We start from the raw sequence: 26566 nt of genomic DNA, 5'->3' as shown, positions 1-26566 counted from the left end.
GACAAATCGAAGCTCTCCAGATGGGACTTCCCTTCACTCACTGCAGATGTGTGTGTGTACATGTGCGTGTGTGTCAAGGAACAGGGAGGGAAAGCCTGGTTCTTATACTCAATTTCCCCTTCACAGGGGATAAACAGGCAATTACGCATCCTTTTATATTTGATGGCCAAGTGCTGAACTTGAAAGCACACTATTAGTTTGTGTCCCTTCAGGGCCAGTGCAATAAGTAGCCAGGAGAGCTGGGGCTAAGCAAGAGAGGGTGTTGTCTGCTGTTAGTGTGACAGTCTTGTCAGCAGCATTCACATTACTGGAAGGTAATAAAGTGACAAGTAAGTTATTAGAAAGATATGAGGTGAAATTGAACTGAAGCATCGTGCTGCTCAGCTAGTTGGTTTTTTTTTTTTTTTCCTCTTTGTAATGGGCCACTATTTGTTACAAACCAAGCCTTGTCTTGAGATCTTATATAAAAAAAGAAATATTTATTCTTTGCAGGAAAGGTCACATGAATTTACAACACCACACTTTAAAGGAGAGGAATGGGAAAATAGTTTTATGACAACTACAGCTGCTATTAAAAAAAAAAATACAGTGTCATCATAATGAACAATAATACTGGCAAAAGTCAGAGGACTTGTCAAAAACATGTCCATTTTTTAACCCTTCCATGGCCAAGAAATGCTTTCTTTTCAGTGCCAATACCGAACATAACAGCAACAGTATTGAGATATACATGTTCAATATAAAAATCAAAGCTGTCACTCAAACTGTCATTCAAGATCATGGCTTGACTGCAGAAAACAAGCCACATGAAGACTAGTTAACTACCGATTCAAGATAATATTACTCATGTAAAAAAAGTTGCTGCTTCAGTCTGTTGCAGGCCATTTCAAAGGCAGTGATAATGCTGCTTGGCAAGAAGAGACAGAAATCGTGGGACTGGAGCAGACATGTACTTGGGCAAACATGTGGGTGAAAGGTTCAGTCCATCATATGATGTTGCTCTAAAGAAAAAATGGGTATGGAAAAGAGTTCCTTTTATGTCCCTACAGGAGGGGGAAAAAAACCCAACTCATCATGTGGCGACAGCAGGATATGCTGATGCTTATCTTGCAAAGTAGCAGAAGAGTCACTGTTTTGTTGAGTTACTATAGTAGCAAAGTAGTGACATAAGAAAACAAATTTAAGAAGGAACTGGACATATACCAGCTGCCATAATGTGTCTGCCACTCACCTTCTCCTCACAGAGAACTCCTGCTGCCTCCTTGCTCTTACTATAGATGCTTTTGCTGTTTTTTTGTTTTTGTTTTGTTTTGTTTTGTTTTGAAATAAAAATGAATAATTCTGTTAATACAACCCAAAGAGGAGTGACATAAACATTCTTGGGATGAAGAAGGACTAATAATTATCTTCACGTGACTTGCACCTAACATTTCAAGGAGCACGTGTGCATTTCCCTCCCTTATTCCTTCTCTGGTCACCAAAGATGTGAAAATGTTCTGCAGAATCTGAGTAAAAATATATTCTTAAAAGATGCCGTGTTTTCTGATGGTGGCAGAGATTCCTAACAATCCTGTGAAAAACAGGACTAAACCACATGCTTTCATGTTAAATTACCAAATGCAAGGAAAGAGAAAACTTTGGAACTAAATCTCAGTCTTGTAAGTGGTTCCTGTCTTTGGAACAGATTGAACCATGTATCATTACATTTCTGATCTTTTCAGATAATCACACAGCTCTTTGTCTTGCTGTTTAGGCACATTCCTGCCCCACATAATTAGCTATGCTAGATCCTTAACTGGTTTAATTGAGAAGCCTAAAACTCAGAAAAAACTGAAGTGGATGCCTGCAGTCTCATTTCCTATGAGCCAGACTGGACTGGACTGACAGAGGTGCTGGCCTCCCCTGGCAGCTGCTCTCCTGTTCCATACCTGACTTGTTTTTCCTAAAGCTCTTTTTTGGGGATGAAATGGGAAATGCAAAGGTGATGGAAAATATAAACATTCAGAATAAGCAGAGAAAGAAAGAAGGCAGGAAGGCAGGAAGGCAGGAAGGCAAGAAGGCAGGAAGGCAGGAAGGCAGGAAGGCAGGAAGGCAGGAAGGCAGGAAGGAAGGCAGGAAGGAAGGCAGGAAGGAAGGCAGGAAGGAAGGAAGGAAGGAAGGAAGGAAGGAAGGAAGGAAGGAAGGAAGGAAGGAAGGAAGGAAGGAAGGAAGGAAGGAAGGAAGGAAGGAAGGAAGGAAGGAAGAACGGAAGGAACACTGTAGTTTACTCACAGCAAATATGGTGGACAATTTCTGCTATGTAAAGTATGTGGGAAACACAAACTTTATGAACCTAGGCGTGAAGAACCTCTAAGTACTGTGCTAACTTTCTAATCCATACTTTCCAAATTGTATCAAGTTCAATTGTGACTCAGTGGCAGAGTGCTTATAGTTTGTACGTGCTACTGCAGTGTCACCATGGAGCCAGATGCAGTTTAAGAGACAGTTGAAATCTCAGCCATAACAAAATGTATCTGATTGAGATATAGGAGAGCTGCTCTGAAATTAAGGCCTCCTATTTCATTTTGTTGTCCCATGATGTCAGATGTGGATGTTGATGTTATGCCAGTGGAGACTGAACCTTCCCACCAATATTCCATCACATGTTGTTGGTGTGTGACAGATGGCAGCAGAGGCGCAGTCTGACAGAGTGGCATCTGACATGGAAGTGCGTATGAAGCAAAGGTGTGTCACTGAGTTTCTCCATGTGGAAAAAAATGGCACCCATTGGCATTCATTGTTGCTTGCCAAACGTTTATAGAAACCTAACAGTTCATGTGGTCACAGTGAGGTTGTGAGTGGTGCATCTCAGCAGTGGTGACAGCAACAGCGGGTCACTTCTGCTGGTGCAGATTTTTACAAGCCTGGCAAAAATGCGTAGCTAATGACAGTAGCAGTGTTGAAAAGCAGTGTTCTGCAGCTGAGAATCTGCTCTATCATCAAATACTGCTATTGTGTTCTTTGAATTTGTTGTAGTTTCCAGGGAAATAAATAGGAGGCATTATTTCTGGAGCAGGGAAACTGACTAAATATGGTAAGGTGTGCAAAAATATTAAATTGATATAAATTAGTTCTTCAACAATTTGGTTTTAGACTAAGATCATATCTGTGATAGCTGTATTTTAACAGAGAAAAACACAAACATTTGTGAGATATGATCTGTCAAAAACTAAACAGTGAGAAGGGCCACCGCTATTGTGGATGTTCAAGTCCTGGTTCCCATTCTTGTACTAGTACTCTGCTATTTTCCTTCTAAATTATTTGATACAGTTTTTCAAAAATTACTTGGTAATTAACTGGCATCACACACTTTCTTAAAAAAAAAAAGAAAAAAAAAAAGAAAGAAAAAGAAAAAGGAAAAGAAAAGCTCTCTGAAAGAAAAAAAAATGCTTAAGAAGAAAGTAATTTTGATTCCAGAAGAGATTCAGTATGTGGAGTTATTTACTTGAAGAAGACAAATCCTGTTTGATATTTACAGAAAAATACGACTATTTTGAATGAAAAAAACCAGTAAAATAATGTGAAAACCATGTCAGGAATAACTATAGGAACCAAACAACAAAGAACCTATTTCATGTAAAACGAAGAGTCTCTATACAACTCAAATTCCTCAAATTCAATCTAATTCTTGTAAGAAAAATAAAAATAGGACTGGCAAATTTGAAAACTGAAGGACTAGCCATGGGATTATGATGGCACAAGCAACTGTCCAACACTTGTCATCATCACATCGTTACAGTCATGCCTTGTGCTGCATTAGTGGGAAGTTTAGTCTTCGTGCTTGTTGCAGTGTGGTTCTCTGCTGAGATCCCCTAGGAATGCTAGATATTTTGTTAATTTTATTAGTAAAACCAAACTTCTACCATCCAGCTCTTTCTTCATCCTTGTTCATATAATTTCAGGGAATACAAATTCTAACACAGGAACGCTTCTGACAAATACAGATTTTCATGAAGATGCTTGGTAAATAGGATGGACTGAAATACCACTCAATTATATAATAGTTTGTGTGCCCTCCTAAAACCTGACATTAGTGTCTCTACCGCTGAAAAAGCACTTTGAGTCATTTAGAAATGACAGAGGGAAATATTCTGTCCATAATAAAATTCCTACTTGCCCTCATAGGGCTTAAGCATAATCTGAATGAAATTTAGGATGCCATAAAAGAAGGACTGCAGTTTTTGAAGGTTTGTGCCTGCTCTTTTACTTTTTTTAAAAAATGTTGTTTGATTTTCTGTAATAAACAAATTTTTTCCTATGTAAATAATCTGCTGAATTTATCTACAGATGATATTTACTTTTCCAAACAATTTTTCCAAAATCATTTGACCTCTAACAGAAAGAGAATGAAATGAGAATGCAGAACCATTCAGTGAGGAATTATTTATATACCTCAAGTGATTTTGATTAAAAACAATATTTATTTATAGCATACATAGTTCAAAACAGTTTTGTTTGTTTGTTTGTTTGTTTTCTGTTGTTTTGTTTTCCCTGTAGAAATCATTCACTTTTTTGTCATATTGGTTTTTAGACTTTCTGTCTTAGTTCCTAGTAGCCTGGCAGGAGGGACAGGAGTGCAGTGCAGGTAACCTTACAAAAGATCAAGTGTTTTAGAGGAATGCATCTTAACTATGCTAATTTTCCTCTGTCACTAACACATTGAGCTTGCACAACGTAAAACAAAGCAAAGCAGATCTCTAGATTCAATTTAACAAGGGAAAATAGTAGAGACTTCAAGGAAAAATAAAAAAGATGAAAGAAAAACAGTTAGTGAAACGGCCTTGCTTTTGCTATAAACTTTTTTTTTGTTAAACCAGTGGGTAAAGTTTCATTATAGTTTCTGTGGGATTCACAAAAGTTTTCTGGACTTCACCAGTACACAGCATCAAAAAATGATCACAGGCTTATAACCCACAGAAGCACAGTGAGAATTACCTTAGAAAGATTTTTCTCTTCTTCCTACAGCTGAAAATACTGATTTATTAGCTATCGATTGCTGCTTTTGGAAACAAGAGTACAGAAATGCATAAAGAGTACTGTAAAAGAGGAAATCCATATTAAGATGTTCCTCTAGAAAAATGTAACAGGAGTAAGTACTGATGTGGACATAAAGATAAGAATGATCAAAATGCACAACAAATAAAAACAGCCACAAGCTGAAGCATAGGAGCATTTCTGACTCTGGGCTAATATTCTGGGTCAGCGAGTACAGAAAAGGAACACATTCTCAATGATCAAATATTTTATTGGATGCTGAAATATCCCTTATTTTGCAAGTTTTTGTTTTGCTATGTTTTTGCTTTTTTGTTTGTTTGTTTGTTTTGCTAGTGTTTCTGTAAAGAAGAGTCTACAACAATGGTTTTGGCTGTAGACTGAACGTAAGTAAATACAATCACTCAATCAGTATGTTGTGGTAATGCAGCCTGCCAGTGTGGTTTACCAGCTCAAGCAACATGTGTAAACAGCGGAAACAAAAACGATTCAGAGGACAGCTTCTCATTCTCTCTGTCTTTCCCAATGGCTAGCTCCTTCTCCCTTTCCTGCCCTTGCTCTCTCTCTTGCTGGCTCTATTTCTTGGGCTTTGATTCTTTTCTGACAAACCATGTGGGTGAAACACAAAACATTAACACAACTAGAAATCCTTTTTTTCTGATCTGCAATTTATCCAAAGGGAAAGTTACCCAATAAAAATTCCAGCATGTGTTCTCAGAGCTTCTAAGTGCTTCTGCCTTTAACATCTTTTGATTGCTTCTATAAAACATGCCTTAATCATACTACAGAACTTTCCATTGCAAAAAAAGACAACTTTACAGAACAACATAGTTAACATAGTTAACATTATTTCCCTGTTCCTTTTTTTTTTTTTTTTTTTTTAAACACCACAAAAAATCCAGGCCATAGTAAGAAGCACACAAAATTATATTCATCTTTGTTCCGTGACAAGTAGTATCAGCATTTATATCCCCAAATATTATGCATGTTCAACAAAAAAAAAGAGTTTACACCAATTCACGTGACACAATTCTGTTTTTTTCTTTCATGTAATGCATTATATACGGAATGAGGATGCTCTATTGTTTCTAGTAATAGTTGGCACTTGAAAAAAGCACCAAGAATTCTGTATTTCACTTTACCCCGTTTCTCTCCTCAGTATTTTTTACTGTAGTCCAAAAACTACAACTGTGGTTATGGTGAATAAGTAACTACATTTTCTTTTTTTCAAAATGTGTGCAAAGTTGGCACTTTTGTATTAACACTAAACACTAATACTCTTTGTTTGGCATTCATGCCCTCATACTGACCAGACCACTTTTATCTAAGTGTATTTTTTTAAAGACACTTACTGAAAGTATGGCAATAGTTTAAGAAAAAAAAAGCATGGATATTATTACACATCCCCTCGTAGTGTACGAAAAAGTGCATGACTGGATTTATGTAATAGTACAAGACAAAAAAATGGTATCAGATCAGGTACTGTAAAGCATGCCAGCACCTCTGTATTACTTATATCTAGCAGGTAGTTAAAACAAGACCGTGGTTCTTTTAAAAATGTGCATTAAAGCTAACATAAATGAGTAGAACTAGCCAGCAAACTATTTTTCCTGCTTATCTAACAGCTGAATGTAACTGTAAAAATTAAGCCAAAAAAAAAAAAAAAAAAAAAAAAAAAAAAAAAAAAAAAAAAGAGTTAAACCACCATCAATACAATTGTTTTACATCATAGGCCTGTCAAGGCTCAATATATATATACAAGTGTAACAGCCATGCTTAGTAGAACGTTATCCCCAATGCTTAGAAGACACAAAGACAACTAAGTCGATTTTTTCTTCCTTTTTTTTCTTTGCTTTTTTTTTTTTTTTTTTTTTTTTTTTTTTTTTTTTTTTTTTTTTTCAGGTGAAAATCAGAAAATCATGGGTAGAACAAATTGTCTCTTTGGAGATGACCAAGAACATTCTAACAGAACTAGGGATAACCGCAAGTTTTCTGTGGGTTTGTTTTCTGTTTTTGTTTGCTTTTTTTTTTTTTTTTTTTTTTTCCTTGAAGGATATCTTACCCTAGATTAAAGATCCCACCTTTTTGTTTCTATCCCCCCCCCCCCAAAAAAAAAGAAAAAAATAAACCAATGACCAACAAAGGGAAAAAAGCACCTGGTGTTTCTTTCTTTTGTTAAAAAAAGAAAAGAAAAAGATTATATATATATGTATATTTTTATATATATATATATATATATCAAGGGAGGCTGTATATGGCAGTTCAAATGTGGTGGGCCCTCTCTGAGAGCTGACATTATGCTGTGTCCATCTTTGAACTAATCTACTGAAGTGAAGGGAATGTTTTTATGTAGGTTGGGATTCTGACTGTGCCGGTTTCGGCTACGGACAGAGGAGAACATCATGTTGCACCCAGGGACTTTGCATTTGTGCATCTCTCGCAAGTGCACTGTTTTATAGTGAACTCTGAGCGTTCCCTTGTTGCTGTACATTTTGTGGCAAATATTACACATTATCCCACCGTTGCTCACCGAAACACTGTTGAACATGAGGGATCCTGGGACATCAGTGCCCATACCTACAGCTAAGGCAGGGGCATCTGCTTTGTGGGCAGATTCCCCGCTGTCACTTGCCCCATCGACGTCATCCAGGAGAATGCCCTCATCACTTCCTGCATCAGATTCTCTTGAGGAATGGATACTGCTGCTCGACTGGATGCTGGAGGTGGTGCTCAGGTCTAGAACCATATAGTCTTCTGACATGACCCTGCTGTACCCATTCATATGGGAATCCTCAGTACCAGCAGGCGAGGAGGTGTCTTCCCTTATGTCAAGCCCCATTTGATGCTGAGCGCCATATATCTTCACCAAAAATTCATCACGAAGGTCCTTACTAAGAGAAGGCTGTGAGGAGTCCAGGCCCATGTCATCCAGTTCTTTGGTCAACAGTTTACGGTGCAGGTTTATATTAGCACTGTGTCTGGGAAAGGAAGAGGGAAGGGAAGAAAGGAAAAATGTACAGTATTTTTGATTAAAAGTACAATCGCCAAGCACCAAACCAAAATTTTGATTTAGCAATAGCATACAAATATCCCCTAGTTGTTCTTCTTGTTAAATTCAGGCTTGTTAAAATTGAACAAGTCCATTGGACAAAACAAGTCAAGCAAAATAAACCCCCACTTTTCAGCTGCTGCTCCTCAACATTAGACCCCAGCAGCAGCTACAGCCCTTATATCTGATATTTCCTAAATTATAAGTCAGATTAACAGAAAATGCAGTGCTGTTCTCAATCCCTGAACCCCCCACAGGTCTTCCTAAAAATCTCTCTGGAGAAAATAGTGTTAATATCTGGAGTATCTGTGTACATTTATACCTGTATCTCTATATCTCTACATCCATGCCTATACCCAGATCTTTATATATTTATACATATATACATATAAATATGTAATATACATACATATGTATTCACGTAACTGTGTAAATGAAAGATAGGAGGAAAAAAAAAAAGCAGATAACTGAATGATACATAGTCAGAGGTCCTGATTCTGATAATTTAATTCTGGTGTAAAGGGATTCAGAATCAGGCCAAACCATCATGGAGAAGACTTGAAGGGTTTAGGAGAACAAGTCTCTGAAATTCACATGTAAGTTTAGCCAAAGTCACTGGTTCCATCCTTCTGGGAGGACACTGCCAGTCCTCACTGCATTCTTCCCAGTACAGTGCCTGATATAGTGTTGAATGACCCAAGCAATGTAATTTTCAGAAAAACAACAAACAACAAAAAAGCTGATGGCAATCAAAATTTTGCCCCAAATCAATCAAAATGCTTAACCATGGGCTTTGGCTTAGGTATGTGCTGAAGTCAATATGAGTGCTCGAGAGACACTGGAAAAGCTGTCACTGACGTCAGTGGTCTTTGGACCAGATCCCAAGAGCTGCAAGTTAAAATATTCTCAAGTGTTTTGCAGGATCAGGGCCTTTGTTCTCAAGAAGTAAAGCTACATATTTGCAAACAAACATAAGCCTTTGGGTTAGTAACTGTGTAAAACAGCGTATTATTTTAAATGCTGCATTCTACTCTCCACTTTTGACACTGGCTTTATTTATCCATTGCAGTAGAACCTCACTTATTTGCAGTAGTGGCAGGAAACCCTCTTTCAAAAACTGCATTTTCTAGATTAAGAATGCAACCAACAAACACAGTCATCAAAGACCTCTGACCACAGAACATGCTCTTTTTGTCAAAGTGCTTAATGATGAGAAATCAGTACAAAGTTTTCAATATTAGAAAACTTTAGGGTTCAGTATTCAGAATGTGCACCATTACTGAGGAAACGACAAATATTTATTTAGCTTCTTTGGAGGGTGACTGAATTTTCAAGTCAGTAACAAAAGAATTAGCGAAGTTCTACTGCGTAACATTCTTTGCAAGCTAAGGACCCAAACCCGCAATTTACAACATGCAGACTCACCAGTCTGTCTGCCCATTATAAATTGCAGATCAGAGCCCAAATGTAGGAAGGAAAGGAAAGAAGGGATGGGGGTGGGGAAGAGAGAGAGAAAGAGAGAGTTTTAACACAAGAATAATTTGCAAGAAAGCACTAGGCATAAAATTGGCACTGGAAAACATAACAATGATTAAATATTTTACAGACATTTAGATCCTACTGTAATAAAAAAAAAAAGGGAGAAGGGAAACAATAGCTATTAGCGGTATTTCCTTATCAGTAGCTTTTGTTTTAAGAAACCCTTGGAAACATACCTCTCAACCAGCTGAAGTCCCAAACACGGTACAATATAGATTAACAAGGAAAACGTAAACGTAGGCAGATTAAATATATCCAGAGTACATTTTTATGTCACTTATTCTGTGATTCATCTATCTGTTGATCATAATTTATAGTAATAAATAAAGATAAAACAATAGAGGTGAGCCATCCCGCTCACCTGCAAGCGCAGATAACTTTTCTCTGACATAAAACTGATGTTGAAGTGCAGTTTAATTCAATCATTTCTGCTCGGGATGCAATTATTCTAGTGCAGGAGGTATATATGGAGAATTTCTCTCCTAAAGTGAGACAGTTGAGAGGTATGGGCAAGGGCAGAGAAAAAAGTGGAGAGCATTCCTTGTTTCTTTTTATTTTTTTAATTTTCCCACATGGGAAACATTCCTTTCACACAAGCAAATATAGCACCATTGCTTTTTTGAGGCGCAGAACTGTAATTATGCATATTCCCACACTGAGCTGAGCTTACCTTGTGATAAGATCAGCTTTCTAATCTTTTGCTAAATTGAGATCACAAAAGAGAGAGAGAAAGAAGAGAGAAGAGAAAGAAAGAAAGGAAGAAAGAAAGAAAGAGAGAGGAGAGAGAGAAAGAACAAATTCACATTCCAATCCAGACATATCTGGTTAAAAAAAAAAAAAAAGACAAATGAAAATAATATCTGAAACCAATAAAATACAGACTTTTAAAAAGTCTTGATTGTGAAACTGTTTTTGTCAGCTGTAATCTCACTTACACTGTCGTCCTGATGGATACTGACTCAACCACACAATATGAAAAACATAAAGCAAATTAATCAAAGCATATTCACAGCATCCCCATCATCATCCGCAAATGAGTTCTAAACAGATGCATGCAGAATGCACATACATGAATGATAAACAGTAGTCCTGACAGTCCCTTGCCTTCCTGGTGTCAGATGGCATAAAGCTCCAAGTAAAGTTGCTCAGTGCTGCACAGGAAATGCTTACTGTGAAGGCCTGTCCACACTGACCGTTATTATTACATGACCATAAAAGTGTATTTGTGCTTATCATCATAATGCTAACTGCAAACTACTCATAAAGTGCTCATGTATTTACTTCTTATGATTTCTCCCCCTCTCCCCTCCTCACTCCCCTGCTACATCAATTTTCTGCAGTGTAGTGACTAGTCAGAATAGCTATTACTGTTATTTCTCACACATTTGCGCTTACTTTTTCCATAGTTTGCTGCTGAGAAGAACAACAGCCAGCCGTGAAGTGAAAATAACTTCAGCACTCACTGAATTAAGAGATAAGAATAAATTATCATGTTGAAGAGGGGCCACTGAGCCCCAGATGGACAGAGACCATTCTGAGAAAGACCAGTGTAAGGATGCAAAGCCTGCCGATGCTCTGATAAGGAGAGATGCCTCCCTTATTCAATTCTCACTTACAGCAGTGGCAATCAGTAATCTAATTAAAGTATGTACCAGCCCATAATATCTGTCAGGCAAACGATGTGCAGAAATGTGTGGACAAGTTCTGGCACTCTGCTCAGTAGTGTCCCTTTTCCGCTGTCAGCAGTACTGTTGGATTCTTCTAATATAATTACATTGACTTTTATTCAATTAAGTGCCATTCCTAGTCTTAAAAAAAAACCTACTTTATCAATTGATTCAGGTATAATGCAATAATAAAGATGAACTCATGGCAGTGCATTAGCTCTGCTGTTCATAACTTCTGAACATAGGTTCATTCATAGCAGTCGATTTCCATTATGCAACCACAGTTCAAAAGAATTGATTCTTCTAACATTCATTTCTTAATCTATTTCACTTGTGTTTAACACTCTCCCTAAATATCATATGTTAAAAAATTCTGTTAGGTATGAGAGGACGGTATTGTCAGGAAAAGTTCATATAGATGGACACTGGGGATTTGAAATCTTGGGATAAATCCAAAGTCACAAAGGCTCAAACTTTGCAAGAATTAACATTAAAAGCTAAAGCTACTAGTCATACACAGTTCCAGTAGTTGGATGACCAGTAGGATAAGAGGGACAGAACAGTACGTTTTTATAAACACACAAGTCTAGAGTGCACAGTCTGACCTTTCATCCCTTCCTGTCTGCAGCACTACTAAATGTGGCACAGACTAAGCATCCTACACAGGGTGCTGCTTGAAAAGTGCCCTGCATAAGGAATGATCTTTTCAGGATTGGCTACAGCATTCCTAGGGTTTCTTTGGGAAGAGACAACAAGGGAGTCCTGTGCAGAAGCATGTCCATGTGTGTAAGTGCTGCTCTGAAAAATGGCTCCGTAAGAAAAAAAAAGAAAAAGTATAATTAAGATATAGACAGATTAGAAAGAACTGGAAAATTCATAAAGGGAGCTATTTTGGAAAAGGCAAGCATTGGCAATTGCCAACTAGAGTAGGACTGAGTTTACAGGTAGAAATGAATCATGATTTGCTGTGAAGCCATGAAGAATCTTATCCAAATGGAAAGGCAGAAGGATATGTGGCAGACACTGCATTCAGACCAAATTGATGTACACAGCAATCAGAGTGATATAAGAAGAAGATGAGTATTAAAAATATTGGCCAAGCCCATACATTGCTTCATCTTGATAGCTGTAACTATTTCTTTGCTCCTCTCATGCAATGCTGACATCTTTTCTTTGTTTTTGTTTTGCTTTGCTTTTACTTTCAGCCCCCCCTCTCTCTCTCCTTTTTTTTTTTTTGGAAAACACAACTCAGCCATCCTAACTTGCTTGCAGGTCCCCTTCTCTGTTCCAAACTGATGCATTTCATTGAAATCCTTTTCAAATCCTTTTCTTCTGCTTAACCACATACAAGTATTAGCAAGTCCTCCATAGCCAGTGCTAGCCTTGTCACCAGTCCTCTGCTCCTCCCCACAGCACCTGCTTCTTTCTTTGGCTGTTCTGTTCCAGGACATATCTACAATGCCACTCACTGCTCCTTCTTCTGAGTTTATACAAACAATATGTTCACCAACCAAGATGAGGCACAGTGATTTATTCCATTGCCTGACCACTGCCATCAAACAGGTCAGAAAATCACAAAGTAAGAAAGAGCAAGCTCCAGCTTTTCACAGCTGCATTATTCCTCATCCCTGAGCTAGGCAATCTAAGGCTGTCTCTCATGCCCTTTACACTGCTGTCTTGGCAAGGAAAAATGCTTCATACCAACATGAATGTCAGAAGTATACATATGTACAAAAAACATAAAATAATCAACACAGAAAAATCCTCTGAATGACTCCGGACTTTTTAGATTTCTTGCTTGTGCACCAGCTAATAAATTAAGAAATTTGATCCTAGTTATGGAAATGTTTCATGACAATTGGTCAGTGCCCTCATCAAGATATATATGAGGAAATGCAGATCTCACTCACCTCCAGTTATCAGATCTACCCTGTCCTATGCAAAAAGAGATAGTGAAATTGGTTAGTTCCAACAGTTGGAAATAATACACGTGCCAAGGACTCTCCTAGCATCTGTTTAGCTCTGTACTACGTGTCATGTACCCTTAAAACCAAGGAGAATATTTTTCCAGGATGTTTTGGGATGCAGCCTATTGTGGCAAGAAAACTTTAGCAAAATCTGGTTTATTTTAGAAAGCCCAGAATGCCTTATTTTTCATATAATTAACATTCTTCTTCCAAGTTATTACTCATGAATTAGACATATGTTGGGCAAAACTATGTGGAAAGTTCTCACAGGAGGGAATTCAGCTTTCTAAATACAATGATCTTCAAAATGCATCAGTGCTGCTGAAAAGATGATAATGATAATGACGGTTCACATAAAATCTCAGTTTGTGGCCAACTCACATCTCACTTTCCTGTTCAACACTGTCCTTTCACCAGCAAAATGCAGAGTGCTACACTGACTAAAGCAGCTTTTTGACTGTGGGCATGATCCCACTGGTGGTAGCATTTTCCTTCCCTTGTGAAATTCATGGAAGTATTGTTTCATAATTAGAATTTGTTGTTGGTTCCACCCCATCTACTACTAGCAAGCTTCTCTTGTGAGAGATGCACTATGCCTCAACAGAAGAAAAGAGATTGCAAGCTTAGGAAATATGGTCAATTAAACTTACATGCCATTTACACAGCTCATAAATCCAAACTGGGTTCCCATCAGCAGTTCCTTTCTACACTTGTCAATGAATCTGATTTTGTTAATTTACTATCCATTTGTTGCAAAGAAAAATGTAATGCCCGCTTTATTTTAGTTTATGTAGTCAGTCTTTTTTTAATCTCTTTTTGATGCAAAAAGAGGAGGAATTTATCACAAATTAAAATTTGTACTGGTGTGGAAATTGGCATGAATTCTGTGCATGACTCAAGGCCAACTTTGAATGCACCCATTGCTGCAGTCCTATCAGCACTAGGACAAAACGCACTCCAATGAGCACAGAAGAGTTGGGGAATTCAGATATTATATTCAGTTTGTTTAAATTCAGGTATCATACAGAACACAAAAGGATCTGCATGAAAAATAGGCTTAAATGTTTTGTGAACAGTTTGAGGCAGTGCAGGTTTTTGAAAGTGAAACATAAAGTGTAATTTTCTTAATTTCTTTTTTTTTTTAATGAGAAATACATTATTGTATTTCAATTTTTAGTGAGTGAGAGAAAAGAGAGCGATTCAGCAGAAGTTGCTGAGGAACGAGAGAAATCCATTTACCTATTCTGAATGCAGTAAGACAGAAAGGCAAAGCCAGCCTATGTCTCAGTTGAATGTCCCAGCTATTGGCCCTTTGCTTTTGGATAAGTGCAAGTGACAAAGTGCCTTTATGAAAATATCACTCAAACATCAAAGCCCTTCGCAGTATTCATAAAAATCTGAAATGAATAATTCTTTCCTAAATTTTTTACTCCAGTGTTTCCAAATAGAACAATTATTCCAATCTCCTACTTCAGATGTTCTGAAAACATGTTTTCTGGCCTAAATGATTTGCCAAAGTAATGCCACCATCACCAAGCAACATCATTCAAAGAACTCAAAGAAATCACAGACAGGAGTTTAGAGCAAGGGAACCATCAGTCTTTGTCCAGGTCTACTTTTCAGTCTTTGGGCAACTTTTGCTTTAAGTGTATCTAGCATTAGGTAATACAATAAATGTAAATTTCAAAATGTAATGCATTAAAAATTAAGCATTAAACATCTCTATTTTTTCCAGACAACAGTTGGCATTTTTCTCTAAGAAGACAGAATATTTGTGGGTTTTTTATTATTTTTTTTTAACCTGAAATAACACAAATATTAGCAGTTTTAACATTCTCCTGCAAAATCAAATGCCAGGATACATTTGTCCAATGGTTTACATGGAGATTGCCAAACCTCTTATTAAAGATGGTTATGGAAGTGATGGCTCAGATTGTACAGGTCCCATACAAGCTATACTCCTGCCGCAATAAAACAAGGTGCTGTTAGACCAGCTTGTGCTTCAAAGAATGCTCCAAAAGTAATGCCTCTTATTTTATTATCTTGGCTCCAATGTCAGAGGTGGATGTTGGTGGTATGGCAGTAGAGGTTGAACCTTCCTACAAATATTCCATTACATGTTGTTGTCATGTGATAGATGTCAGCAGAGAAGCAGGCTGACAGAATGGTGTCTGACATGGAAGTGTGTCTGAAGCAGAGGTGTGGAATTGAATTCCTTCATGCAGAAAAAATGCCACTCATTGACATTCACTGAAGCTTGCTGAACATTTGTTGAGACTGAACAGTGGATGCAAGCACAGTGAGATAGATGGTGCTTTTCAGCAGTGGTGAGAGTGATGTGAAAGACAAGTCACGTTCTAGATGACCATGCATGCTCTTATTCATTGTTGGCAAAAATGCATAGCTAATGGCAGTGACTGTTGAAAAATAGCATTTTGTAGCTGAGAATCTGCTCAATCAGATCAATCAAGCAGTATTATTGCATATTGCTCTTTCTGTCTATTTTATTTTCCACTGAAATAAATAGGAGGCATTACTTTCAAAACAATCTACATATAAGCAACATAACTTTCATTAAGTTATCCTATGTTTTCCATACCTAAGTTTAGCTCTGTGAAATTTTTCTCAACATTCAGCCTGTACTTTTATCAATAATTATATGTAAGCCAAAGTTCTCTTTGTTTCTTTTCACCTCAAAGGCCTTCAAGTAAGATGCATGTTTCTTTAGTTTTGAATTCAACATTATTTATTTTCTTGCATATCAAAGTACTGTGGTCTTACCTCAATTTCATGTTCCTTTCCTGCTTATCTAAGTCAGAAACTCACAAAAAGGATCAAAATATGTGAACACAATGAAAAGCACATGCAGAATTTTTTGCTATCTCATAATCTACACAGACTGAAAATGCCGAGTTTCATGCAGCTAAAATCAAAGAAAGTAATGCTTTAGCTTAATATAACAGTGTACATATTTATCTTTCCTCATAAATATGTACACTGTTATATTTAGCTGAGGAAATATATGGCCTTAATTCTTGTATTTCTTCAAGATTGCAACAGCAATCATTTATCTCATTTACTAAAGAAAATCAACAGTGAGACAGTTCTTGTAACTTAATTACTAGTGGAAACTAATAAAAAATATTTCCTCAGTTACGATTCTATTTTTACCATTCTCTCAGTAATCTTTGAGATATGCTGCTTGATTTTTGTTGTTGGTTTGTTAGTTTTAATATATAAAAATAAAAAAAAAAAAATCCATAAATTTTAGCAAAGATAATGAAGGGATGAAATTCTGATCTGACTTAATTTATGAAATTCACCTTTATCTGAAAAAAGTCAAGGCTTTCACCTGTGCATTAGCAATTCTGTGTACCTGATCAAGCTTAATTTACATCTAAGAGAAAGAGGGAAAGTAGGGATAGGGGCCAGACTTTAGAACAATGAGTGAAGCTAAAACACTATGCTTCCTGATAAAACTAGAGCATTCTTACATTAGCATATAGGTAATAAACATCAGTTATTGAGGCTTTAAATTGCATAGAATCTGAAAAATATTAACCTTTCATAGGGAGAAAATCCAAAAGGTAAAATACAGTTCAGCACCTATTAAAAAAAGTAAAAAAAAAAAAAAAAAAAAAAAAAAAGTGCTTATTAAATGCAGGAAATAAAGGACAAGCAAGTTCTTGCAAATTAAAGATGTGGAGCCCAGTCATTTCAATCCCTTTCAATATGAAACAAATCACTCACACTGGTCACGAAGACAGCTCCCTCTACACTCAAATTATTCACTTGAAGATAAGCTCCCATCAAACTCTTTAGGGGTTTAACTAATTTACTGCACAGATACGGCACGTCTGTTGTAATAACAGGTAGGATGTATTGGGGTCGACCATTTATCAGAATTAGACTTCTTTTTTCAATTCGCAGTGAATTATGCTGCCTACACTGCTTCTCTTTCTCAGAGCTTCCCATCCCCTTACGGCCCCTAATGTGGCAGGCAAACAAAATTGACAGTCTCATCTTGTCAACAAGGGGTGATTCTCCTGAGAAGCCATTTAACTTTGCAGAGGAAGCAATGTATTAATGTGCCTGTCCCAGGAATGTTAATCATCTTCAAGCTCCCTCTAACTTTGACATGAACGAAATCACCAAATTTGTTTACTAAATGAATCGTAATATGCTAATAAGAGAGCATGACATATATGGTAAAGCCAAACAGATGGTTTGTTTACTCCACTTTGCAACTTTATAAATGTTGTAACTCTGAAGATGTTAGTGAGAATTATTGGTTTGTTGGCAGTGGCAAACATGCCTTTTGCATACTTAATCAAGAGTTAGAGTCAGAAAACAATTTGTCATCGCCATGGAATGCATAAAAAATGTTAACATTCAGATGGCATTTGGGGAGGTAGGATAGCCGACTTTGTAAGCAGATAGTCAGGTTAAATGTAGAACTGATAGCTGATGGCAGTGTTTGCTACCCTATAATTTTTAATGTAAAATCTGACAGGGAATCTTGAAAGGCCTAATAATTCAGTACATACCTGTTGAGGTGTTTAGTGAGACGGTCCTTACGGTGTGAACAGAATTACACTTTCACAACAGCTGTGTGTGCTCAGAAGCATCGAAGTCATGTCGCGCTCTTAATATATTACTATTGTTGGCCATTAAAGATCAAAAGATATTACAAACAAAAAGCTCAGCCAGTGGCTCACTTGCCAAAGTTGCTCAGAAACAATCAAAATTGTGTTGCAACACTTCAACCTCAAAATTTACTAGCTGCCTGGAAGCAAAACAGACTCATTACAAGATAGCCAGCACTCTTGTCTAATATCCAGACTGGCTGAGAAAGTTTAGATCAAAAGTATGTACCTAATGGAATATTTCCTAAGCGAGCTAACAAAATGTAGGAATGTTACGTGCACAAGAAGGTGATCATATGCAGCATGGAATTTCCACGGAAATTATTGGTGCTCAGCAACTCTATCAATCAGTCCAGCTGACATACTGTTTCTTTGATTTACATATGCTCTGAAGTGGAGTTTATCCCTATGCGTGGAATTCATGAAAGGTTCTGCACTGCAGTCATGTGTTAGGTGCTCATCTCCTGTGTAGTCATTACTTGCTGTCTCTAATGCAGGCAGTATTTTTTTAAGAAGTACTGAGGAAACATACAGTTAGAAGTAAATGAATTAACATTTATTTTTAAATTTAAATCATATAAGTACTGCATAACTAAGTTTTATAATCAGAAGTTTTCAGCTTTCATTTTGTTAACAGGTGACATTGCAAAAATTGACAATTTTGCAAGATTTTATGTGAAGTTTCCTTTCAGTTCAGCATTCTTCTTAGGAATTTTACCGTTTCAAGTTTTGGAAAATGCAAATATCTCAAGATAAAACTCAGTCAGTACAGTTAGCTTCCTCCAGATTGTCTCTAAAACCAACTGCTCTCTCCCACATATTGATGAACAATAGCACATTACTTCATGGTTTGCTCAGAAAGTTCATAAACTGTTCACTAACTGTATTATAAGTTCAAATTCATAACAGACATTCAGGTACAGGATAATTTCACCTGATTTTGGGTTCCAACGCATAAACATTCTCTTCTGGTTGCAATGCAAGCGCAACGTTCACTCCCACTGCTTTCTTTGTCTAAAAATGCTGGTTTTGTTTATACAATGCCAGAGGAACTGTAAAACTAAATGTGATGTGGCACTTCAACACAGTTCCTCTATTTATAATTGTTCATTATTAAATAAGTATCCCTTTCAGGTCAACTAATAGCTGATTATCCTACAATCTCCCTTCACTGACACCCCAGCTCCTGAGTAATTTCAATCTTCTGAGATTCTTCCATACATACTGTTCCAGCAGTTATTAAATTCTTAACTTTTTACCCATCCACAGGAGACTGTGCAGATATCTAAGGGAAGTATGAGTTCAGCTTGCTGTCCAAGGATTATTTTGGAAGAAACATTAGAGGCTGTCCCAGCCTGGCGCTTATATCTCATTTGAAACATCTACTCATTCCTGACCAACAAAGAAAATTTCAATAAAGTACTTTTACTGGTTTAACAGCAGTGAGCTCCTGGGATTGTCAAAGTGCTCAGTCTTTTCCGAGGAGAGAAGGAATCAGCAGCTCAAATATAATTAACCTTCCATTCTCAATGCAAACTGCCACGCACAGGAGCTCTGCAGTCTATTAGTGAAGTTATAATGGCCAACAGGCAGAGGCAAAATTGGTCAAAAAGTTGGCTGCTGCTGTCATATTTTTAGAATTATGATTAATGACACTAATAATGTGGATGATTACTGATATGTGTATCTCCTGCAGTTTATCATATTGCACTGGCTGCCTACGTCCACAATAAACATGATGCTATCATTTACCTCTTTATTGAAGGCAATCCTTCTCTTGAAGGAGCACATTCTAATTACTTTGTAATGTTTTATGTCTTAAACATTTTGCAGCTCTGGACCTTGCCAACTGCTTCATGTCTACCATTGATTAATTACAGAATGTTTAATCAAAATTTAGAACCTAATGCAGTCATTTAAGAGTGTGCTACAGTGCCAAGGTTGTTAGGCTGCCATCCCAAGCTTGGAGAGTGTTGGGTTCAAAATTAAATCCCAGAAATGTGGAAGATGCCAAAGATTTTACCTTGGTGATTTGAGCTTAAAATCTTACTAAACTTGATGAATGACAGCACCCACCCAAAATAAGAGGTCTGACTTGTGTCTATATATGTGCTTGTATGTTCCTATTACTTCTTCCTTCTTCAAATGTCTTCAATTTTTCCTTTATGCCATTGTTGCTGCGGTTGCTTCTCAACTCCTTTACAAGCTTTCCCTGCTGTTAGAACTCTTTCAAATGCCAGTCAAGAGAGTATAGTTTTGAAGTGGTTAAACAAGTGAAAAATAATTTGCAGGGACAAATACATAAGTTTTTTTTTTAATGTGGATTTTTATGGTACTGTCATACAACCATTCACCGTTGAAGTTAAGTGTTTTTTTAATACCATTACTGAACTGCTGAAATGGATGCTAATATAGCTTGGAGTGCTAATGTCAAATCCTAGTAATAAAAAAGACAGACTGCTGAATGAAATAATTTCAAGTAAAAAATAGAACAAAAGTGCTCTCACTCTCGCTCTCTACTTTTATTGAATTGGGACTGACTGAGCCAATTGCTTTAGAAGTCTGTAAAACACAATTACTAGTGAGCTGACTGACCCAGCAGTGCCCCTTCTGTGACAGAACAGACTAAAAAGGCTGCAGAATTAGTGCTGCTCCCCTATCTGGCTATCAGACCTGAGAGACTTCCAAGGCAGGATCTGTTATCCTTTCTGCCAGGACCTGCCTCCGTCCCTCATCAAATCTTGATTCTGCATCTTGCATAATATATCATCTGCATGCATCTCCTTTTTGGAACAAGGGCTCATTTACCTTTTCTGAGTGGGAATCTAAGTTCTTTTTCAATCTGTCGTATTTTTAGATCTTTATCTACCAACATAGCTATATTTAGGTTTCTCTTTCAGTACACACAGACACACAACACACATATATGTGTTTGGATGATATTTGTTTCCACATTTTTTGTTAAAAATGCAAAAGCAGAATGTAAGATTTATGGGCAGCAAAATTAACTATCTCCCATTTGTATTTTCAATTGTAAGTGGCTGAAGAATAATTGCTTTTTTATATTGGCATAACAAAGAAAAGGGGGAGGGGAGAGAGAGAGAAAGAGAGAGAAAACAGGAGGGAAGAAAAGGGAATGTATTGAACTGGAAATGGGCAACATTTTTCCCTAGTTAATAAAATAAGCAATAAAGTTTGTAAAGCACTAGAGTGAAAATCAGTAACACTGGAAAAAAAAAAAAATTTACAACTCATGTTTCAGACTCATAGTTTGGCATGGAATAAAACTAAGGGTTATTTTTTACTTTCTCTTCCAAACAAACAAACAAGCAAAAAATATTAAAGTGAAGTTACAGTAAAAAGTAAACAAAAAGTCGCTTTAGAAAAATCCCATCTTTTCTTTCTCTCCTTTTACTTCCCCAATGCAAAACGAGACACTTCATGTTTATACACAAGGCCAACAAAGTCCTTCAACCCCTTCTTTTATTTTTTTGCATCACTGTACATTTTTGGCAAATCTAAAACTCTTTCATTTCTCCTCCAAGTCCATTTAAATGAAGCTTGCAGGTGCCTTATGGCAAAAATGTTAAATTATTTCTTAGACAAATCTTTTTCAGTAATGCTTTTTAGAGCAAGCTTAAATGTGAAATAAGTTCTTAATTAAAAAATAATAATAAAAAAATAATAAAAAAAACAACTTCCTTAGCACAAAGCAAAGTGCTAATTTAAAAGATGTTGCTGGGAAATAGAAGGCACTACTAAAAGCCTTAGATTTTTGTTAGATGCGGTGGGCTCAAAAGTTCTATCATGAAGTCTCCTGTGTTCACCATTAGTACAATCAGCTCATGTGGAGCTGTAAGTGGTATCACACCCGAGTTATCCCTGTGTGTTTCCTTAGGACCCAGCAGGCTGTCCAAGGCAGCTCCAGAGCCACTGGGAACCTCTCAAGTGTCCCTGTGGCACATGCACAAACATGCACAAATATGCTGTAATACCCACAGCACTGGATAACCACTGACATTAATGTGATTACTGTGTGCACCACGTGTGGCTGTTGCTCCTGAAGAGAGGCACGGCACAGATAGGTCACACACAGAAAGCTGGCAGTCCCTGCCTGCAATTCTCAACCGATCTATCTGGGCCATGACCTACCTTAACATGTCAAAAAGCAAAGGGACAGGAAAGCAAATGAGCTTTGTTGTACTATAACGTCGTGCATTATATAATGCTACTTTAAAAACTACCCACTGACCTCACAAACCCTAAGAACAAGTACATTTTTGGGCTGAGTTCAACTGTGGACAGTGTCTACTTTTGTCTACATATACAGGCAGGACTTATATACTGTCCACCAAAACAGTGTTTCAGCTGTTATGAATCATCTGTAAGATGTAATTTATTCCCCTCTTATTTTTTTCAAGGTCATTTCTAGAACTTATTTCATAAATTTTCACATTTTCAGCTAAACTTAAGTTTAAATTCATATACGACTCAGCACAGTCGTTCACATTCTCATTAATACAACGTTCCAAATGTAGGAGTGGAAACATCATCACCATTAAGCGAGGAATAAAATGGCCTCACCCTGAATTAATCTTTGGTTAGATGGTAAAATCAGATGTAAGCTTTGCCTCTTCAAGTGACAGTTTCTCTTGTCTGACAAATAAGACCAAATGAATGCATCATGTGTGTATATATGATGGTTGTCTTCTAGGGTCATGGACATCTTTGCCTCCAACTTGGACAAGTATGAAGCCTCACGGTTTCAAATTTCTATGCCCACTGCCCCTACAGATTTTCTTTGCTATCATTGCAGATGTTGAGAAGTCACCTTGATAGCCAACATTCCCCAGAAAGAAGTGACAGTGTAACTGTGATGATGCCTGAGAAGAGACAATCTGCTTTGTCTGTTCTAGGGAATATATTCCAGAAACAGATATGTGTCATCAAGCACTGCTATAAATCTATTCCGCTACTAACTAAACCTTAAACACTCTAGGATTCAGAATTTTTCCTTTGCCAGACATTTTCAATCCTTTCACCTAGCACATTTCTTACTGGCATTTATGTCTGCTGACTCCTCTCTCCCTGCTGTGCCAGCAATTCCTGTGTTGCTGAGCCTCTCCAAATGATATTCCTTTAAGAAGCGATAGCACCTTTCCATTGCCATGTTCTCCTTCTTTTCGTTCTTTCCATCTTGAAAGAAAGTCAGCATGAAGAACTGGCCCTTGTAGAAGCAAACTGTTCCCTGACATGATTTACCAGTTCCTTTCACTCCCAGGCTCCTTGAACACACACCTTGCGTTTGTTCACCACTCTAAGAGAGTATCTCTTATAATGTCCTTTCTGAGCAATACCGAAAGCAGAAACTGTGTACAAAGATTACCTATTTTGCCATTTATCTCTCCCAGCTGAGCAGTTTCACAAAATTTCATTCCCAGATGTCCCAGCTTTTCCATTCCTATCCCTTTCTCTGCCATGGCTCAGCAGCTCAGTTACCTGTCTGCTTCTCTCCTTCCTCTGAAGCTGTAATTCCAAAGGGCAGTAAAAGTGTATCTATTCTTGTCACAAGTGTGTCTTTTTCAGCCTCTCATCATACCTCCCCAGATTCCTCCACCTGAATACTATGTCCCTGAGGATGCAGTGCCTTGTTCTATTTTCACACATCTGTTTTCATTCATCCATTTTTTTCACTCATCATTTTGGGAGTCCTAGTGCTGTCTTGTATCTAGCAGATAGAGCTTCCTCCACCGCAGCAGAAATTCTAGTGCCTTCGGCTGCAAAGTTTAAAAAACAGCTAGAGTCATTCTCTGCAGAAAATAATGTACGTAGATGCTTCATTTCCCCTTCTTCCAAAAGACTTCAGGAAAGAATCCTCAATTTTCTCCCATTCTCTGGAGAAGTGTTTTGGTTCTTTCCAGTTGTTTCCCATGAACTGAGGGGCAACCAGGATATTATGAGCAAGCATTCATGTTCCCAGTGCTGTCTTCTCAAATAATCTCTTTCACTGAACATTAAACACACACAGTCTGTGCAGGAAACTGAACAAAATGAATTAAAGATTTATACTATTTGTCACAACACATAACAGGAAAAATTGCTCAATGTATGTCTTGCTTTTAGCTAGTGATTTTAGTGCTTTATTTATGCTTGCCACCTGTCCCAATCCTGGTGTGGCAGTTTAAATAAACTTTTCAGGTCACTGAAAATTCCTTGACTTACACTGTGAGATCATGTAACAAGATACTTTGCACTGCATGAATCTGTATTCTCACTGTCAAAGTGATACTATTTTGTGCACCAACAGAAAAAAAAAAAATATGAAGGCAGCAGATGGTTTCAAAGAATAGCAACCACCTCTAAATCAAACCCAAAACAGATGAATGAGTTTAGTAAGAAAAGGCCATCCTTGAGTTGATTCTGTTACCTTTACTCACAGAATCATAGAGTCATAGAACCCTTAAAGTTGGAAGGGACCTTTAAAGGTTATCTAGTCCAACTCCCTGCAGTGAACAGGTACAGCTTGATCAGAACCTGGTCCAGCCTCATCTTGAATATCTACAGGGACAGGACAACCACCGCATCTCTGGGCAGCCTGTCTCACTGCCTTACCACTCTCACTGTAAAAGACTTTTTCCTTACATCCAACCTAAATCTCCCCTCTTTTAGTTTGAAACCACTTCTCCTTGTCCTATCACAACAGATCCTGATAAAGAGTCTGTCCCCTTCTTTCCTGTGGCTCCCCTTTAGATATTAAAAGGTCTCTCTCAGGTCCCCCTGCAGCCTTCTCTTCTCCAGACTAAACAGCTTCAGCTCTCTCAGTCCATCCTCATAGGAGAGGGCTTAATCAACTCCTAAACACACTCATATAAGTAGCCTCTTTAAGGTATGATTAATTTTTTTCTTTTTTTAAGAAAAAAAATCTTAGTAGTAAATTATTTCTGTGCATACAAATTTCAATTCTGCTTCTCTTGTTCACATTGGTGAGTATGCAGTCTGTCAGGCAGTCCCTCACTGTTCAACATGACTACTCATGAAAGAGGCTAATGGTGGCACAAAACATTTTTTTATGATCCAGATTCCCTTGGGTAAGGAAGAGTTATGTGAACATTAGCAATGGCCCATATCTTAGTGACTCTGCAACAAGAAACCTAATGGTTCATACAATTGTACTGGATATGCAGCTAGTTTCATCAAGAACTGCATCATGCCCAGAAACAGCTGTATGTATGTAAATATATTTATATTTAAACAATATAGAAAATAGCCCTTTTTTTTTACTGATAAATGGCTCCTCAAACACCTAATGTCTTAAAATGCTATTTCTTTGTTCTAATTGGAAGAAATTCAAGCTGTACATGACAGCTACTTATATAAGGGGGAATCCACTAACAGTTATCATGGACCAGTATGTAGTATTTTGAAGCTACCTGTTCCTAAAATTGAATGCATAAGTAGAAATTGATTCTATAGAAAGTTATCTGTAAAAGATTCCTACTAATGATAGGATAATGAAAAAAAAAAAGGTTGCTGTTTTGTCAAGAAAGTGGTAACAGGAGGAGGGTAGCAGGTTTCTCACATCTTCTCACCTCCCTTGATAATGCATGCAGTGGTTCATCATAGGTAACTCATAGTAATATATTCCAGTGCACCTGTACAGGGCTGGAAGTCAGCTAACCTGACAAAAAGCGTGCTTCTGCTTTTTCAGTACAGCTACACAGAGGTCTATATCCATACAAATGTAGTTGTGGAGATATCAGCAGGTTTTAATAAACCACATGCAGATGTTTTGCTCCATACAAATCAAGGAGTTTACATATTTAAATCTGCACTGATTTAACTAGCAATCAAATGCATGATCACTGTTGGCTCCAAGAGTTGCCTCGTATTTATTTATAAGTCACCCTAAGCAGATGGTATTTTTGTTTTTAAATTTATTCCTGGGCTTTCCTTATTCTGTGGAACATACACACATGTACATGCTGTGAGAAAATTTTAAACCAAATCTGAACAATTAATATTACTACTTTAATAGTAGAAAGACAAAGTGAAAAGTTCTTGCTTCGCTCCTCTGAATAGTTACACTGAAAATTAATTTATTTTGTGTACGAGTGAAAGAGAAATGTGACATGTCATAACTGAGTTGTAGCCTAAGAAACACAGATGTTAATAGCGCCACTGCTGAGGCGAAATGCAGATTTAGCTTTCACCTAGGGCTGGCAGAAAAGATGTATGAATTTCTCCCTTAGATCTGACATAGCTCCTCAATGAGAATTACTGAGATCAGAAGATCCACTGGGCCTCTTATTATATTTTGTCCATATGCTTCTTGGCTCTACATTTCCTGAGCACCCACACCTCAGTGCTGGCTTTAAGGATCCACCACAACTATTTCTGCATAACGCACTGGTACTGTTTGCAGTGGCAGGAGTCACAGATGAGGCCAGGATGCAGATCCCAGAGGAACCCAACAGCCAGGGCCAGGCCCCATCTCCTCACTCATAAACAAACTCTTCTGAGTTTTTTTAATTACCTTTTGAAAGACAATTCTTTCCATTTGAGTGCAAAGTTCTCACGTAAACTTTTCTTCCCTACTTTCTCTTTTCCCACTAAAAAATATGTTGGAAGAGGCATCTTTCTGTTTAAAAGCAGACAAGACATTGCTCC

At 37.4% G+C, this 26566-nt stretch overlaps 1 protein-coding gene across 3 annotated transcripts in view; it reads right to left on the bottom strand.

The window, feature by feature from the left end:
- The window catches only part of BNC2 (basonuclin 2), a 364120-nt gene that overhangs the window by 20988 nt on the left and 316566 nt on the right, over positions 1 to 26566 (bottom strand). For 2 of the 3 annotated variants that reach the window (XM_052701113.1, XM_052701114.1), the window contains exon 6: positions 460 to 8009. The exons of the other annotated variant lie outside the window; for it this stretch is intronic. In XM_052701113.1, coding sequence (XP_052557073.1) covers positions 7349 to 8009 — 661 coding nt within the window. In that variant the 3' untranslated portion in view covers positions 460 to 7348. Of the gene's footprint in view, positions 1 to 459; positions 8010 to 26566 lie in introns of those variants that run through there. 3 annotated transcript variants of the gene reach the window in all.

This window comes from Tympanuchus pallidicinctus, unplaced genomic scaffold (assembly GCF_026119805.1).
Source record: "Tympanuchus pallidicinctus isolate F22 unplaced genomic scaffold, pur_lepc_1.0 scaffold4, whole genome shotgun sequence".
NCBI lineage: Eukaryota > Metazoa > Chordata > Aves > Galliformes > Phasianidae > Tympanuchus > Tympanuchus pallidicinctus.
Note: the sequence above shows the minus strand (reverse complement) of the source record. Positions and strands in the feature narration are given on the sequence as shown.